General features: G+C 34.5%; 1 protein-coding gene across 6 annotated transcripts in view; it reads left to right on the top strand.

The window, feature by feature from the left end:
• The window catches only part of TTC7B (tetratricopeptide repeat domain 7B), a 95,163-nt gene that overhangs the window by 46,074 nt on the left and 33,987 nt on the right, over window positions 1-15,102 (top strand). For 2 of the 6 annotated variants that reach the window (XM_087922086.1, XM_087922089.1), the window contains 4 exons: window positions 857-954; window positions 5,095-5,262; window positions 7,858-7,908; window positions 12,129-12,269. In XM_087922086.1, coding sequence (XP_087778212.1) covers window positions 857-954; window positions 5,095-5,262; window positions 7,858-7,908; window positions 12,129-12,269 — 458 coding nt within the window. The remainder of the gene's footprint in view (window positions 1-856; window positions 955-5,094; window positions 5,263-7,857; window positions 7,909-12,128; window positions 12,270-15,102) is intronic. The other 4 variants (XM_026712992.2, XM_087922090.1, XM_087922088.1 and 1 more) reach the window with 3 other exon arrangements.

Raw genomic sequence — 15,102 nt, 5'->3', positions numbered from 1 at the left:
GCATTATATCATAGAAGTCTTCTTCATTACTTATGTTTTAAAAATAGAAAGCCAAGTCAATATTATTTACCACATACTTTATGCACTCGAGCTGCTAAGTTGTTACTAACGATAACTGAGCTACCCTTTTTAGAGGGACATACTGTTGGTATGAAAACGAAGATCTGCCCAGAACAAACTCCCTTTCATATCTTAGGGAAGTCAGTTGTGGATGCCATTAGACAATAAAATTTATTTATATAGCAGCAGTCTTCTTAACTTTATTGTAACCATTTTATATATCAGGTATGTTGGGTATATGGATACACCAACCAGGTTTTGATTCTCCTGCAGAATGTTTTATATCATTGTTATAGCAGTGGAACAAAGAAAGGAAGTAGTTTTATTCTCTGCATAGAAGGCATTACCTGACAATGGATGTAGAAGTTTCACTAAGAGGAAATTGCTAAGATGAAAAATCAGGATATCCTGTTACAGTTTAAAGCAGGCATGAAGAAACTAGAATTTGTCCTACATTTTTTAGAGTTTATCATTTGTCAATAGATAAATAGCTTTGTTTTCGTATAGAAAAATATGTATTAGAAAGACAGAGTGTATTGACAGTCAAAAACAAAACATTTTATAACATCTGAATTTCAGCTACTTCAGAAGTCTCCGAAATGGAAAGGTGAATATGTAAAAGACAATGTTGGTTTCAAATCCTTTCATAGAGCATAGCAACACCCCACCCCCCACATCCGCATACCCACACATACACATACTGTGTATAATACACATACACAAAGGCATGATGTACAGGCCTCACTGTTCCCTTACAGTGATTTAAAGTATTAATATATTGTGTTATTTCTTCCAGTGATTCTGGGCGTGGCAGCAGTTTATTGGACAGAGCCATTGCAGACAGGCGACAGCTCAATACAATCACTCTCCCAGATTTCAGTGATCCTGAAACAGGTGAATATTAATTCTGTTGTCATCAAAGCGTCAGACACAATTATGTGTTTTCTATTATATATCTTTGCAAGGTAGGATGTAAATAATTACATTGTAAATGCAGTTTTTTCTATATATATTCCTAGAAGAAACAGTCCATTTGAGTGTATCAGTTTACTTGTTCTTCACTTTTAAAGTCCCACTTAAATTTCTAGGTAATCTGGATGTTAAATTTCATTTTGAAGCAAAATTGTTACTGCTATAAAGTCATTTAATTTCAGAATCTATCAAGCAAAGGCTTGGCACGATGCAAAACTGAAATACTGCTGTCATTAAATGCCTCTTGGCCAAATCCAATGTAACTGTTTCTGCTTTCCAGTTAGGGATTTTGGCAGGATCACACTTCCAAGTTCCATTCTTTTTATAAACCTAACCCTATGTATCCTATATTATTTGTTCTAGCAACTCTCCCATTCTTTGAAGATTTTCATACTGTTTGTGTTTGGCTAACAAAATACTCCTAAAATTTGTTCTTCCAATGTAATAATGTAATAATTTATTTGCCATACATTTAGGAAGTAATCTTTCTACTCACATAAATATAAATGACTGAAATAGTAATATTATATGGAATGGAAGATGAATCCTTAGATTTCAAAAATAAAATTACTTTCGGTATTTCTTTGAGTACATATTAATATTCACATACATACATATTCACATACATACATACATACATACATACATACATGGTTGGGATGTTACTGGTTCGGCCTGGTTCTGTAGAGCCAGTAGCTCCGTCGAGCAACTGACACCGAACGAGTTCACTGTGATGACCTTCTGGTCATCTGTTTGGCTCACCTACCTGCCCTGGCTTTTGGCTGTCCTTTATTTCCTGCTTTTTCAACCTCAGCTGCTTTGCGCGGCACAGCTGAAGTTGAAAAAGCAGGAAAGAAGAGGCTTTTCAAACTTGTCAGCTGTCCGGGCAGCACAGCTAATGATTTTTCACAAATGCTCCACACTCACACAGCCCGTGTGCAAAACGCACTCTCATCTACCCCTGCATGCATCTCTCTCTCCCTCTCCCTCTCCCTCTCCCCTCTCTCTCTCTCTCTCTCTCTTTCTCCCTCTTCCCCTCCTTCCCCCCTTTCTCGTCTATCACATTTATTGGCCACCCATTTTACCTTAGAGAAGCTGACAAAAAAATCACAAATTACAATCACTCGACTGCAGTTGTTTGTAAAAGGAAGACACTAAGCATCTGAAATGCAGAACGCAAAAGATTGGAGGTAGATGGCATTTTTATGCTGATTCACCTCCTTTCTCCATGATCGATTCCAGATAGTAGTAACACTCAGCCCCCTACTATGAGGTTCTGCAGGATATGGCGCTCCTCCCTTATTTAAAATCTATATGGGTATTCTTATCCACTGCCATGGGGTGAGGTATCATCAGTATGCAATTTTATATCTCTGTCCGTGCTAAATTAATTGTGAACATCTTTTCCCGATGCCTGGAAATCATAAAGGTTTGGATGAAGAAAAACAGGCTTCAGCTGAACCTTGGCAAGACTGAATAATTGTGGGTTTGGACCTTGTCAGTTTGAGAAGTAGGCTGGATGGAATTGTATTGCCCCATGTAGACCCACTGCATAATCTGGGACTCCTTGAAGATCAGGTGACAGTCATGGCTATGAGGGCCTTTGTGTAGCTTTGTATTGTGCTTCACTTGTACTCATTCCCAGAACAGGAAGCTCTGCTCAGAGTCACTCATGCCTTAGTCATGTCCTGATTGGACTATGTAATGCTGTCCAAGTAGGGCTGTCCTTGAAGAGTATCCAGAAGCTTCAGCTATTGTAGAATGCAACGGCCCAGGTGGTTATGTGTCTTTCCAAAAAAAAGCATATAGTCTACCTTTGCTCCAAAGCTGCATTAGTTGCCAGTTTACTTCGGTCTAATTCAAAGTGCTGATCCTTACCTTCTTGATATGCATCCTTGGACGGACTCTTCCCAATTACATCTGCCCATACTATCAGATTTCATAAAGTAGATACACTGCAGGCTTTATCTGCCAGGGATTTTTGCTTGGTGGGTCCCTGGTGTCAGACCTTCTCTGTCATGGTGCCTGCCTAATGGATCATTCTGCCGCCGTCCCTGAAGTGGGGCTGGCTTCATCCCTGTTGATGTTCAGGAGGGGTCCCTCAAGATCTGGTTTTGTCACCAGATCTGGAGTCCCAAGGGATTGATTAAAACTTACAATGGCTTCTTCATTGGGGCTGTGCAGTTTGTTTTTTAATGTTATACTTAATATTTGTTTTGTATTTTAACAATGACTGGTTTTTATATATTTATTGTTTTTAGTTCATTGTTGTATGCCACCCATAATTACTTTTTAGAGTTGGGAAACTATACAAATTTGAAAGACAGATAGACAGACTTATAAAATAACTACTAATGTTCTTTATGTGATAGCTATGTGTTCTATTCTCTAGTTAATTGTGTGTGTGTGTGTGTGTGTGTGTGTGTGTCCCTGTGTGCATTTACTTCTTCAAAAATGTTCCAGAGAATTCTTAATCTCCTACAGATCTAAAAGGAGCCAGATTTCATCTAATAATAGCATTCATTTTATTAGTACAAGGATCTTTAATCCATTGTAGAATGGTACAAATTTTCAAATTTTGGGAATACACCATGGATACTCTTGTAAAATAATTGATGTTTCTAATTATTTCTAGCCACCATTTCTTCAGGCTACTTCTTACTATATTTGTTTATTGGGGATTTTTTCCTGAAAAGATGGGAATAGTTCCAAACTGCCTATTGGTTTTTAATCTCTTTTGTTTATTTTTGAATATAGATTTTTAAACACATTGGGAGTATAAAGGCACTCTTATTTTGTTTTACAGCATGTCTGCTGCAAATTTGTTATTTTTTAAAAAGTAAAATCCCATGTGAGGTAAGGAGCCAGGTTAGCACCAACTGGAATATCTATAAACCCTATAGGTTATAGAAGGACACAGTTTTGGTTCAGTTTATCTATATAATTAAACTGATTAAAATTTATATTTTACTACATATAGTCAAATTATGTGAATGGTACTATTTTACAGACAGTTGTTGCATTAAAAAAATAAATGGTGGCTGCAAATAATGATGATGTTAGTCTATAGCATCTGCAAATTACCACTGCACAGGGCGGGTATTGGTGGTATGTACTTTAATGAATCCAGATAAATTAACTATGAAGAGTTTCCCACATACTTTTGCAATATAAGATTTGGATACTTTGTCTTCAGTGGACTTGGACTCTTTCTTAGTAACTTTTATTGTTGTTATTATTTTGTCCTGTAGCCTGGCATGTGTATACCACTTCTTTATTTTAACTCTTAAAAGAAGAAGGAAATACAAAATGCTAAGAGGCCTGAATGAAATGACTGGCATATAAGCCTCTGTAATAAATAAATAATGTCACAAATAAATTAGGGGAAAACATGTTCAACCATAACATCTGAATTATAAGTGAATGTTAAGATGGCTTAAAGGCAATAGTATTGACTGGTTTATTGAGATAAAATGAGGCAATTGCTTGATTGTTTTTTTTTTAAAGTTGCTGGGCAGAAACAGGATTAAAACAGAAAAGCTACTTTTAAGTTGATGTGCAGAATTGCAGACAGATTTTTGAGAAAAAAGTAGGTGACAAATTGAAGTATATCAACAAAAACACTTTTTGGCTGATATATTATCTTGTTCTTTAGGATATTTATGAAATAGTCTTATTATATCTGCTGTCAGTAAAATATAATAGTAATTTTAAAAACCTTCCAGTTACCCGGTGAGAAAGAGATGTATTAACTTCAGGAATGAATGTGTACTTCTATCTCACATTGAATAGCATAGCTAAGAAATATTTTCATTAGCATTTGTCTTGATAAAGTAAATTTATTTTTTCCCTTGCCTGCTCCTATCAATACATAATTTTAATTTTATCTCTGACTTGCCATAATTCTGTAATAACGGTGTTTTCTGTGCGGAAATGTTTCCATCTCCATTTAATAATAGCTATGTAGGCTATACATTTCTTTCTTTCCTGGCCTCCATTAATTTATCCATTCATATTTTATTCCTGGCATTTTCTTTATAATTTTTCTCTTTCACTTTTTAGCTTCTGATTCCTCTACATCTTCATCTTTCTCAAGGACAGAATCTCTCCTCCACCTGTTTATGTCTCCTCAGTCTCCTCACTCACCTCCCAAACCTGATTCCTTTGTCTGGCCCCATGCAGCCAATCCATCTTGTGACCACGTTCCTGGGCCCTGCGAACCTTCATTCTGTAAACAGATTTCCTCTTTCTGATGATAGGTGTTAGCTTGCTCTGTTGGTGCTTCTGATAATCTCTGTAACTGCTAAGCACAAATTGCTCTGAAATTTGCAATTTGGTATAAGTACAACGTATGGATTACATATTTGCTTTTTTTGTAAAGAAAAAAAAAGGCTTAGATAGCCTCTTAAATTGGCTTCCCCATCTAGCAGCTAGGCTTTACTTTAATGAATCCACTAGGGGGCTCCATTGTCTTCTTGATAAGATAGAGCAAGTGTTGGCATAAGCTATTGCTCTGGCCAGTGGCACCTGCTAGCGCAGCATTTCCAACCATCTGCTTTATTAGGATTGGTTCTCGGATCTAATGGCATGCAACAAGAGAAATTGTTGTTCCCATTACTGAAAACACTGCATCTAATTCCATCTGATAGATTTGAGGGCCATTTTGTTAATACAAGCTAAGATAGAAAGACAAAATATTTTTGTTGTGACTCAAAACATGCAAATTATAAATATGGAAAAGCTCGTATATTAATACTGGGAACTAAGATTTAAGGGGTGCACCGTGTCAAAAATCCAGTGTACTACAATGGGAAGCAAGTTTTAAATTTGCTTGTTCCAAATGTGTCAATTTTGTTTGATGTAATTGGCAGAAAGAGGCAGCATTATTTCCTTGGATTTTTTAATGCTGCATCTTTTCATAAAGTGGAGTATCTCCTGTGTGATGAGGAACACAGAGAGTTCCCTTAAATTACTTTTAAATGCTACATTTTTAGTAGCTTTACTATTTGATAGTTTTTTGTTTGAAATAACAAAACTGATTTTAAATATAATTTTAAATATAATTGGTAATAATTTTCATTCCTGGACATTTCATCTATATTATCCTGGCATGATTTGAGAATGAGCTATTAAAATTGATTTAATCTATTCATTTGACTAAAGATACATGACCAAATCATCTCTAGAATAGAAATAAATGACAGAAGATAGTAAGTGGTTAGCAGATATATATATAAATCATGTTGTTTCGAATGAACTTTGAATTATTAGTTTTTGTGCACTTATATTAATGCTTTTTCTATTCCCATTTGCCTGTTTAAGGCTATTCATACATTTTGTCCATGTGTTTTTTTCACTAAAATACTTTGCAGTTCTAAGAATTACATACTGCATTACATATAAGAAAATAATAAACTGATATAGAAGCATTTTAACCATACCACTTGAGTCTGCAAGTCCAAAAATAAAGTAGCATACCTGTAAGAATACTATGCAGTCAATTTTCATCATGCTGATTTCTAACATGCAGCAGTTATTGTGACTATTGTGTTCAGTTTTTAAATGGAGAAACGTTGAAAAGGAGGATTTCAGATTTTCCTCTCTAATGTAAAATGGTACAGGTCAGAATATTGTTATAATCTGTAATCAGAGAGCTATTTTTTTGTAAAGGATAAGCATCAGAGCCGAAGTTCAGCGGACGAGCGATTGTGTGTAAGAATTAATTAAATTAAGAGTGTAAATTGAACCTTTCTGGGATTATTTTTCTCCTGAAAACTAAAGAAATTAAAGTTGGTTTTATTTCAACAAATACTAATCACTAAGAAATTTAGTAGATGTCTCATTTTTTAAAAAAAAAAGTAAATGTAAATGCTCAAATCTGAATTGTTTTGAATTTTAAAAAAGGCCATTTTGAATTATAAACAGTGCTTTTAAGTTTACAATGAATTGTTCTGTGTTTTAAACAGTTCCCTAAGTGCAAGATAATTGTTTTGAATTCATAACACTATTGGACACCAAAACAGTATTATAAATTGCAATCCAGATAGGTTGAAATATTTTAATTTAGGGTAGCCAATAACTCAAGGTCCTTCTGGTATAACAACAACAACAACAATAATAATGAAACACTAACATAGAGGTGAGCTGTGAATTATCCAGCTGCTATGAAATTCTCAGTAATCATTTGAACTCCCTGAAAAATGCTCTCTTAGGTTAAACTTGTATTCTCCTTATTAGATTCTGCCTTGCCCTGAAAGTAACAGAATAAGAGTTTGAAGGGATTATAAAGACAAGAGGTCTTTACAGTCCAACCCCTTGCTTAGGCAGGAGATCCTATACATTTCTTCTTAAAAACTTCCAGTGTTGGGGCATCCACAACTTCTGGAGGCAAGTTGTTCCACTGATTAATTGTTTTAACTGTTAGGAAATTTCTCCATAGTTCTAGGTTGTTTCTCTCCTTGATTAGTTTCCATCATGTGGTTTGTGTAGCACAATAGTGTTTTTTCTCTTTAAGTTCAGATGAATAAAAATGGTCCAAGTCCTCTCTGGCTTTTTAATAAATGTGTTTATTATTTCTCTATATTGCACTTATACAGTATATTAATGTGGCCCGAAAGAGGGTTAATAAATTAAATACTTCAATATCTCTATTAAATTTTGTTCTGATTTGAAGACCATATGTGCAGTGTTCAAAATCCTTTGGAAAACAAGAAAACTGGCTTACAGTTTGAAGGTTATCAGAAGTGTAATTGCATTTGTCTAATTCTATTTTATAGCTGTTATTTTTTTGTGATTTTAATTTGTGGTTTGATTTGTTGTTTAAAGGCAACCCTCCAGATGCTTACTTTCATGGTTTTTTCTCCCTTTTTTCAGTTTGTAAGTAGCATTTATAGGTCTATTCTTAAATTTCTAAAGATTTAGTAGTAACACTCTCCCTTCACCACAGAATGTAAATGTTGTCCATTCGCCATGGAAGTTGATATTGTGCAAAGCAAGGCTGTTGCTCTAGACCCATTCAAGTTACCTTAAGGCTGTAATCCTATGAGATCTGAATGCACTTATCTAGTCACTTGATTTCAGATATTAAAGAGGCAGTATTAATTTCTGGAGGGCTCCAAATGAATACATTTTGGAAAAGGAGTTAATCCTTGGATAGTCATTAATGTACTTTATAAGCATCCATATTTATATATCATTGCAGTGATTTTTCCGACTCAGTTGGAAATTGAATTACATTCTAGCTCCATAGCTAATTAATCAAGAAAAAAAATCCAAATTCAAAATTTAAAAAATACAATTCTTTAGGAAAATTATATTTGTTTGATACTTACAAGTGATCTGAAATCTTTATTGTTATTTTTAGCTATCTTTGACCCTTTCTGATCCTATTAGTTTATTATATTGAGTTAGATTTTTGCCTAATTAATTGTTGAGTTTCATGTAACGGTTTCATGGAACAAACATTATTAATAATTGATAGAACAGAAAGCCAAAGTTTCACTTCTATTATACATATTTCCAAAAAAATCCAGAAGTATTTTAATATATTGGGAGTGAGAGATGAATTGTGCAGTTAAAATAAAGTCAGATCAGATTTGTCCATAAATACATATGCCTATTTTATCTAGTCCTGCAGAAGATACTGTCTCTTAGTCTAGACAGTGATTTGCTTGCAGTGGCATACAGATCTCTGCATGCTCCACATTTTGGTGTTTCTCTATGCTTTGAAGCCTGCTTTTCCTTTCTGTTTTACTTTATGTGCATGTGAATTTTAATGTTTTTACATTGCATGGTTTTGCTTAATTCCAATTATTTTCATCTTTTTAACTAAAACATTATCATGACATTTAATTGAAAAATAACTTTTCATCTTGTAGCAAGGAAGGAAAGAGCCTCTGGAAATAGGGATAAATTCATTTCAAAACAACTCATAAGCCATCAAGGACAGGGGCACAGTAGAACTGGAACTATTCTTTTTTCCTTCTACCTAACTTTTTGAAAACAAAACCAAATGCTCACAATTTCAGTATTACTCACCTTTTCACAGTGACAAACTTCCATATTGTTTCTTCGAATTATGGCAGATTCTTGTTTAATTAAAGGAATCTAAAATGGTCATTCATTCTGATGTATGGCCATATCCAAGAGAATGCAATAGTAGCTCAGTAATAGTAATAATTCCGTGTGTATGTATACATACACACACACACACACACATTACAAACTATTCTAAAAATATGAGCTCCAGGTATATTTATATATATAAAAGATAAAATGTTAAATAATGCTCAAGTACTCAAGTACTATCTTCTCCCACTGTTTCTTCAAATCTATGTTAAGGTGTAGAATAGAAGTTTAGGGATTTGACATACCTCAAGATATGTTGGATTTCCATAAATTTTCATCCAACCACTGTTTGCATGAAGTCAATATTAGTAAAAACTGTTTATTTAACCTCTACTCAAGATGCAAAACGCCATACTACATATAAATATATACATCCAGGTACACCAGACTGTCTGGATTATATAATCAGTCCTTAATTGGTTCCATTCTGATTTTTTCTCTTTCATTACTGCAACTCTGTAAGAGAGGCCAGAAATAAATGTTTGTTTGTATGTTTGTTTGTTTGGGAGTGAACTTGTAGGTTCTTCATTAGACTTACCAGCTATTGATCTTGTATATTTAAACATGTACATTTTCATTTGTAAAAACTTGTATAGATCTGCTAATTGGGCCAAATTTATATACATGTTTGTCAAAAATAAAAGAATAGTGTAGTATTGAAATAACAATAGATGTGCTATGTGTCAAGAACATGTGATTACAATGTTAGAGAAATTGAGGTTATACAGTATACCAGTGTAAATTGTAAACATAACAATCCTGGATTTTAAACATTTGGTAATGAGTTTGGATAACATATTTGAAAGCCTTTAGAACAAATATTCCCATCTTCCTACCCTTTCTTGCCTTAATTATAGTTAAGCATCATAACAATACCACGAGGAAATCTGATTACTTGAATTAATGTTGGTAATAGTATAAGGTTCAAATGCTGTTGAGCAGGATGAATATCAGTCTTTCCCATTCTCCTTTTCTAGTGGTCCCTCTTTCAATATTCAATACATATGAAAACCTAAATTACATGGTAATTAAGGTCCATAGTGCTTAAGTGGAAAGTAGATGCCCCTGCCTACCTAAGAAGCTTCCAAAGGCCCAGAGACCTTCCAAAATACATGCACTAAGGTGGCAGTTTGTGGCAACTCACCACAGGGAGGGAGGTGATATCCCAAGAATCAAGAATGTGGCTACAATTGTAGTTTAAGTCCTACTTCCCTTTTTATATGTGTGGTAATATAAGGCATGTGAAGGAAGAATACAGCCACCATCTTGTCTGCTTTTTAATGCTCCCTTTGTGTGGACTCCCTTATTAGCTAGAAAGGACTTGAGTAAAACAAGATGATCAAGTCCTGAGAAATATGCCATGTAGGTTTTGAATTAAACCTATTGAACGTATATAAGTCCTCTCTCAGTGCTGATCTCTAAGATTAACCCAAACCGCATTTATTAAAGTCAGTTCTGTTGAAATAAATGTTGCCAACTTTCAGATATATTTGCGTAAGATCCAGATTTAGGAGTGTGAAATATTTTTTTAAAAAAACTGAAAGGAATACATGAAGTATGGATGAAATTCCTTTGGTGTCTCTTTGGAACCTACATGCAGACTTCTTCTACCTTAACCAACTGTATAGCAAACCGAAACTTGAATTGATAATGTTTTCCCCTATTGAATATAAGGAACAGTTTCCGCTGCATATTGTTAAAAAGACTAAAATCAAAAGTACTTGCCATGACTGATTGTATGACTCAGACAAAAAAGCCAATAACTCCAGCCAGACATATTCATCTGTGGTGTCTAATAATACTATCTGTAAACATATGCCATTACTTGTGAAGGAAAAAGGTAGATTTAGTTTCAAAGCTACCATTAAGAAAACCAGAAAAGGTGATAAGATTGCCATAGCTCAACAAAGAGGGAATTTTATCTTTGTTTTCTTTTTACAAATACTTCGCTTTTCACTTAAATCTTTGGCAACCTAGGCTTTTTTGGAATGTGCCTATGTACAATACTTGTACAATCTATTTAATAAGTGCCATGAACATTTAAAGAAATGTATCAAGTCTGGTACATAATTAGAAACTTATATTCTACATGCATAGTGAGAGCTGATGATAATTTGGCACCATTTTGTGCACTGAAATATGATTGGTCATTTTTAAAAACTTACAAATGGTAACAAATGAGGTGATATCAAGATCTAATAGCTCTGAATCAGCTTTTTTATATACTCCAACTCATTTGGGATGAACTGTCCATTTTGTTTACTTTTCTAACTGCTGCTAGTGTTGATGATAGGTGAATTTTATGATTTATGCCAACCTTTTCTTCACTAAGAACCCCCTTTAAATACCTTTTGCAGCCACAGACCATAGCGCTGGACCAACAAGACTTAACTCAAGATTTAAATTATAGTATTTTTTCACAGAGCCTCTGTGACAACATTGTGGCCTCTGAGAGTTCCATGGACCACAGGTTGAGAACGATTGATTTATGCCATTTGATTTCTCTTAAGAGAAATGTTGAGGCTACTCTCCATGTAATCTTCATTGTTTTTCACTCTTAATATACCCTTCAAATTATCCTTTTGGGTGAAAAAAAAAAATCACAAAGACTTGCATTAAAATCAAGTAAACTAAATTATCATACAGTGTTGTTGCACACCCTCTGGGTCTTAGTATTTGTGTACTCACAAATTTACTCACTTCCACTTGACAGCTAAAATCCTTTGTATTTCCCAATGGCTGCTCCAGTCTCATTTGTCATTTCCAGCCTTTTAACACAGGTTCACCAACACTAACCTCCTAATGAAGTTTTTAAAAATGTCTTACATGTGCCCTGGAGTATAGATTTGGGGGATTTATAACAGTCTTACCTTACACAGAGTTAAAATGAAGAATTTAGAACCTGCATGTGAAAGCTTGCATCTTTGTCCTTTTCTTCTGAAATCAGTTATTTGTCATTCCTTTCATAGGTTCAGTCCATGCAACATCAATAGCGGCCTCTAGAGTGGAGCAGGCACTATCAGAGGTGGCTTCATCTTTGCAGAGTAGTACTCCAAAGCAGGGTCCTCTGCATCCTTGGATGACTTTGGCTCAGATCTGGCTTCATGCAGGTAATGGGACAGAGCAGTTGTTTCTTCTTCTCCATTAGCCCCAGGAAACTCTTTGCTGCATTTAGCAGGCCAGAATGTTTTGTTGGATGTCAGCATAAAAACACTGTTTAGAAAGATGCTTTTTCAGAATGTGGCATTTTGATTCATTTGAAGACAAGAACACAGTGATGTTTAATTTATGAAAACTCTGGGTTAGAAGAAGGGAGCATTTAGTATTTAACAAGCCTGTCAGAAAGTTGACTCTCCCTGTTTTTTTCCCCAACCGCAGGCCAGAAGATGTTAAGGCATGGAAATGTAAGATGTCACACTGCAAATTAGGTGTGACATTATTTTCATGAACTTTAAAATGGCATTACTCAAGAAATATGTAGTTGGGACAGAAAGCAGCAGCTTTGGTGGAAAAGATAAATGCCAATTGAAAAATGTATCTTTTAAAGTGTTTTCTCAAAATGCATCAAAGGATAAAAATAACTAAAATAGTTTTGGGAGAATTTGGGGGAGATACACACACACACACACACACACACACACACACGTATATACTGTATAATCAATTTTTTTTGTATATATACATTAACAATAAAGATTATTATATGTTTTATGCAGATAAATTAGTATATTAATTGAGAATTTTAGGAAGAGTTTCTGGTCATATCTTAATGCTTGGGTAATTTAAGTTTGCATAAACTTGATTAGGGCAGACAGGAGAAAAATGTCCCATGAGAAATAACTATGTATATTCAGGAGTTCCAGTAGTCTTAATTTCAAAAATGCTATTTTTGTTATAGTATGCTAGAAATGATATGTAAGACTAGTAAGCTAATACATACTAGCTTTCTAACAAGAACATTGTGTGGGAAAATAAAAGCATTCCCTGATTAACAGTTGGAACTGATGAGGCAATAGATGATTATTCACGTATCTGCTCTGTCTCAGGCAGGTTCATCTCTTCATGTTTACATTAGGCAGTTCACGTTGAGCTAATGTGATATAATGGACTTTGTGAAACTAGGTAAGGGCTCCCATTAGTCCACTTCAGATAATAATGTCATTTCAAGGATTATTAAAATGGAGGAGCGGAGCATTTATACTTGTTTGGAAGTAAAAATGTGATAGATAGATAGATTTCTTTTACAAATTTTCCTTGTGTATATATACCATGCATAAGAAGAAATATGGATATTATGTAATTTTTCATTTAATTCTTGTTTCTAACTAAATATTCAAATCTGTAGCATTCTTTTGTTTTCTGAAAGTACTTTGTACAAAGGTAGATGCTTAATCCTAAATCTGAACTAGAATTTGGAGGAAGATGGTTTAATCCCAAATCAGAATTAAGACTTCGAAATTGTAAATACATGTAGTCCTTGACTTATGACTTCAATTGAGCCCCAAATTTCCATTGTTAAATAAATTTTGTCCCAATTTATGATTTTTTTTGCCATTGTTCCTGTGAATCGCTACAGTCAGTAAAATAGTTGTTAAGTGAATCTGGCTTCCCCATTGACTTTGCTTGTCAGAAGGTCACAAAAGGTGATCACATGATCCTGGGACACTGCAACCATCATACATGCCAGTTGCCAAGTGTCTGAATATTGATCATGTGACCATGGAGATGCTGCAACAGTTGTGAGTGTAAAAAACAGTCATCAGTCACTTTTTCAGTGCTATTGTAACTTTGAATGGTCACTAAATGGTTGTAAGTTTGTGGGCTACCTGTATCAAATAGAATGATAGATTGATTGAGGAGATTACTATGGATGTTAAGTTATAAAACAATTACTGGTGCTGGTCAAATATAAACATTTTGCATCTATGTGCGCAAGCTAGGCAAAAAGGTGAAACCTGCTTATTTTATAAGGAAATCTCTGGGACTTAAAAGGACCATGAACATTTGGTAATTTGACCTCTCATCTTTTCCATATCTTAAATCTTGGCTTTTAGTGACAAATGCTATGCAACACTTCCGTTTTCAAATACTTCCAGAGTGACAGGGTTTATAATAATGCTTTCTATGAAAATATTATTTCCTTCCACTCCTGTGACAGCAAATGTATTTTTTACTTTTCCTGTCATTACCAACTGGTTGCTGGGCATAGCTAATTATTTCTGAGAAGCTAAATGTGTTGTCCTAGTAGTACAAGCAATCCAGAAGGCTCAATGAATTCTTCATGTGGAATAAGCCATTTTATCCATCTGTAATCCTTGGAGACTTGAATCTCATTTCAAGCCCAAGGAAAAGATGTTTAGTCAGAGGAAGTATTTGTGTCAGAGGAAGTTTGTATCCTGCCTTTAACTTAATGGTGTTTTACAAAGTTAAAAGCATAAAAACAACAGAGACATCTATAAACGATTCTGTTAAATATATTGTACATTTAAAATGGATGTAGCAAGTATGAACCAGCATTTGTTGAAATTAAAATACTTTGTTAACCAGTGGCTGGAACATCTTCAACAAGGAAACTAGATGTACTTTTCTGACAAGAGTAGCTGAGAAGACATCCTTCTTGGCAGGTTTCTACTTCGTTCGTTTATTATTTGATTTGTACCCTCCCTTTTGTAAATAAGAGCTTACGGTAGTACACATAGTGTTCTCTACTGTTTTTTGCCTCACAAAAGCAATTGTCTGAAAAATAAATTGAGCTGATAGAGAGTAGTAATAAAGTAGAACCTGGATCTTTGTGCTCCCAGTCCAACATCTTGATTTCGGTTAGCAGATCAGAAAGAAGGCCTTTGCCAAACAGGGTGGTTTGTATGGAAGCCTGCAATCAGTGAAAACCAACCTTTGAATTACACCCAGAAATAAATTTGTAAACAGTAAAGTTTCTTCATC

Source organism: Pseudonaja textilis, chromosome 1 (assembly GCF_049901715.1).
Source record: "Pseudonaja textilis isolate UNSWEBS1 chromosome 1, rPseTex1.2, whole genome shotgun sequence".
NCBI lineage: Eukaryota > Metazoa > Chordata > Lepidosauria > Squamata > Elapidae > Pseudonaja > Pseudonaja textilis.
The sequence above is the reverse complement of the archived record's forward strand: the minus strand, read 5'-3'. Positions and strand labels throughout refer to the sequence as shown.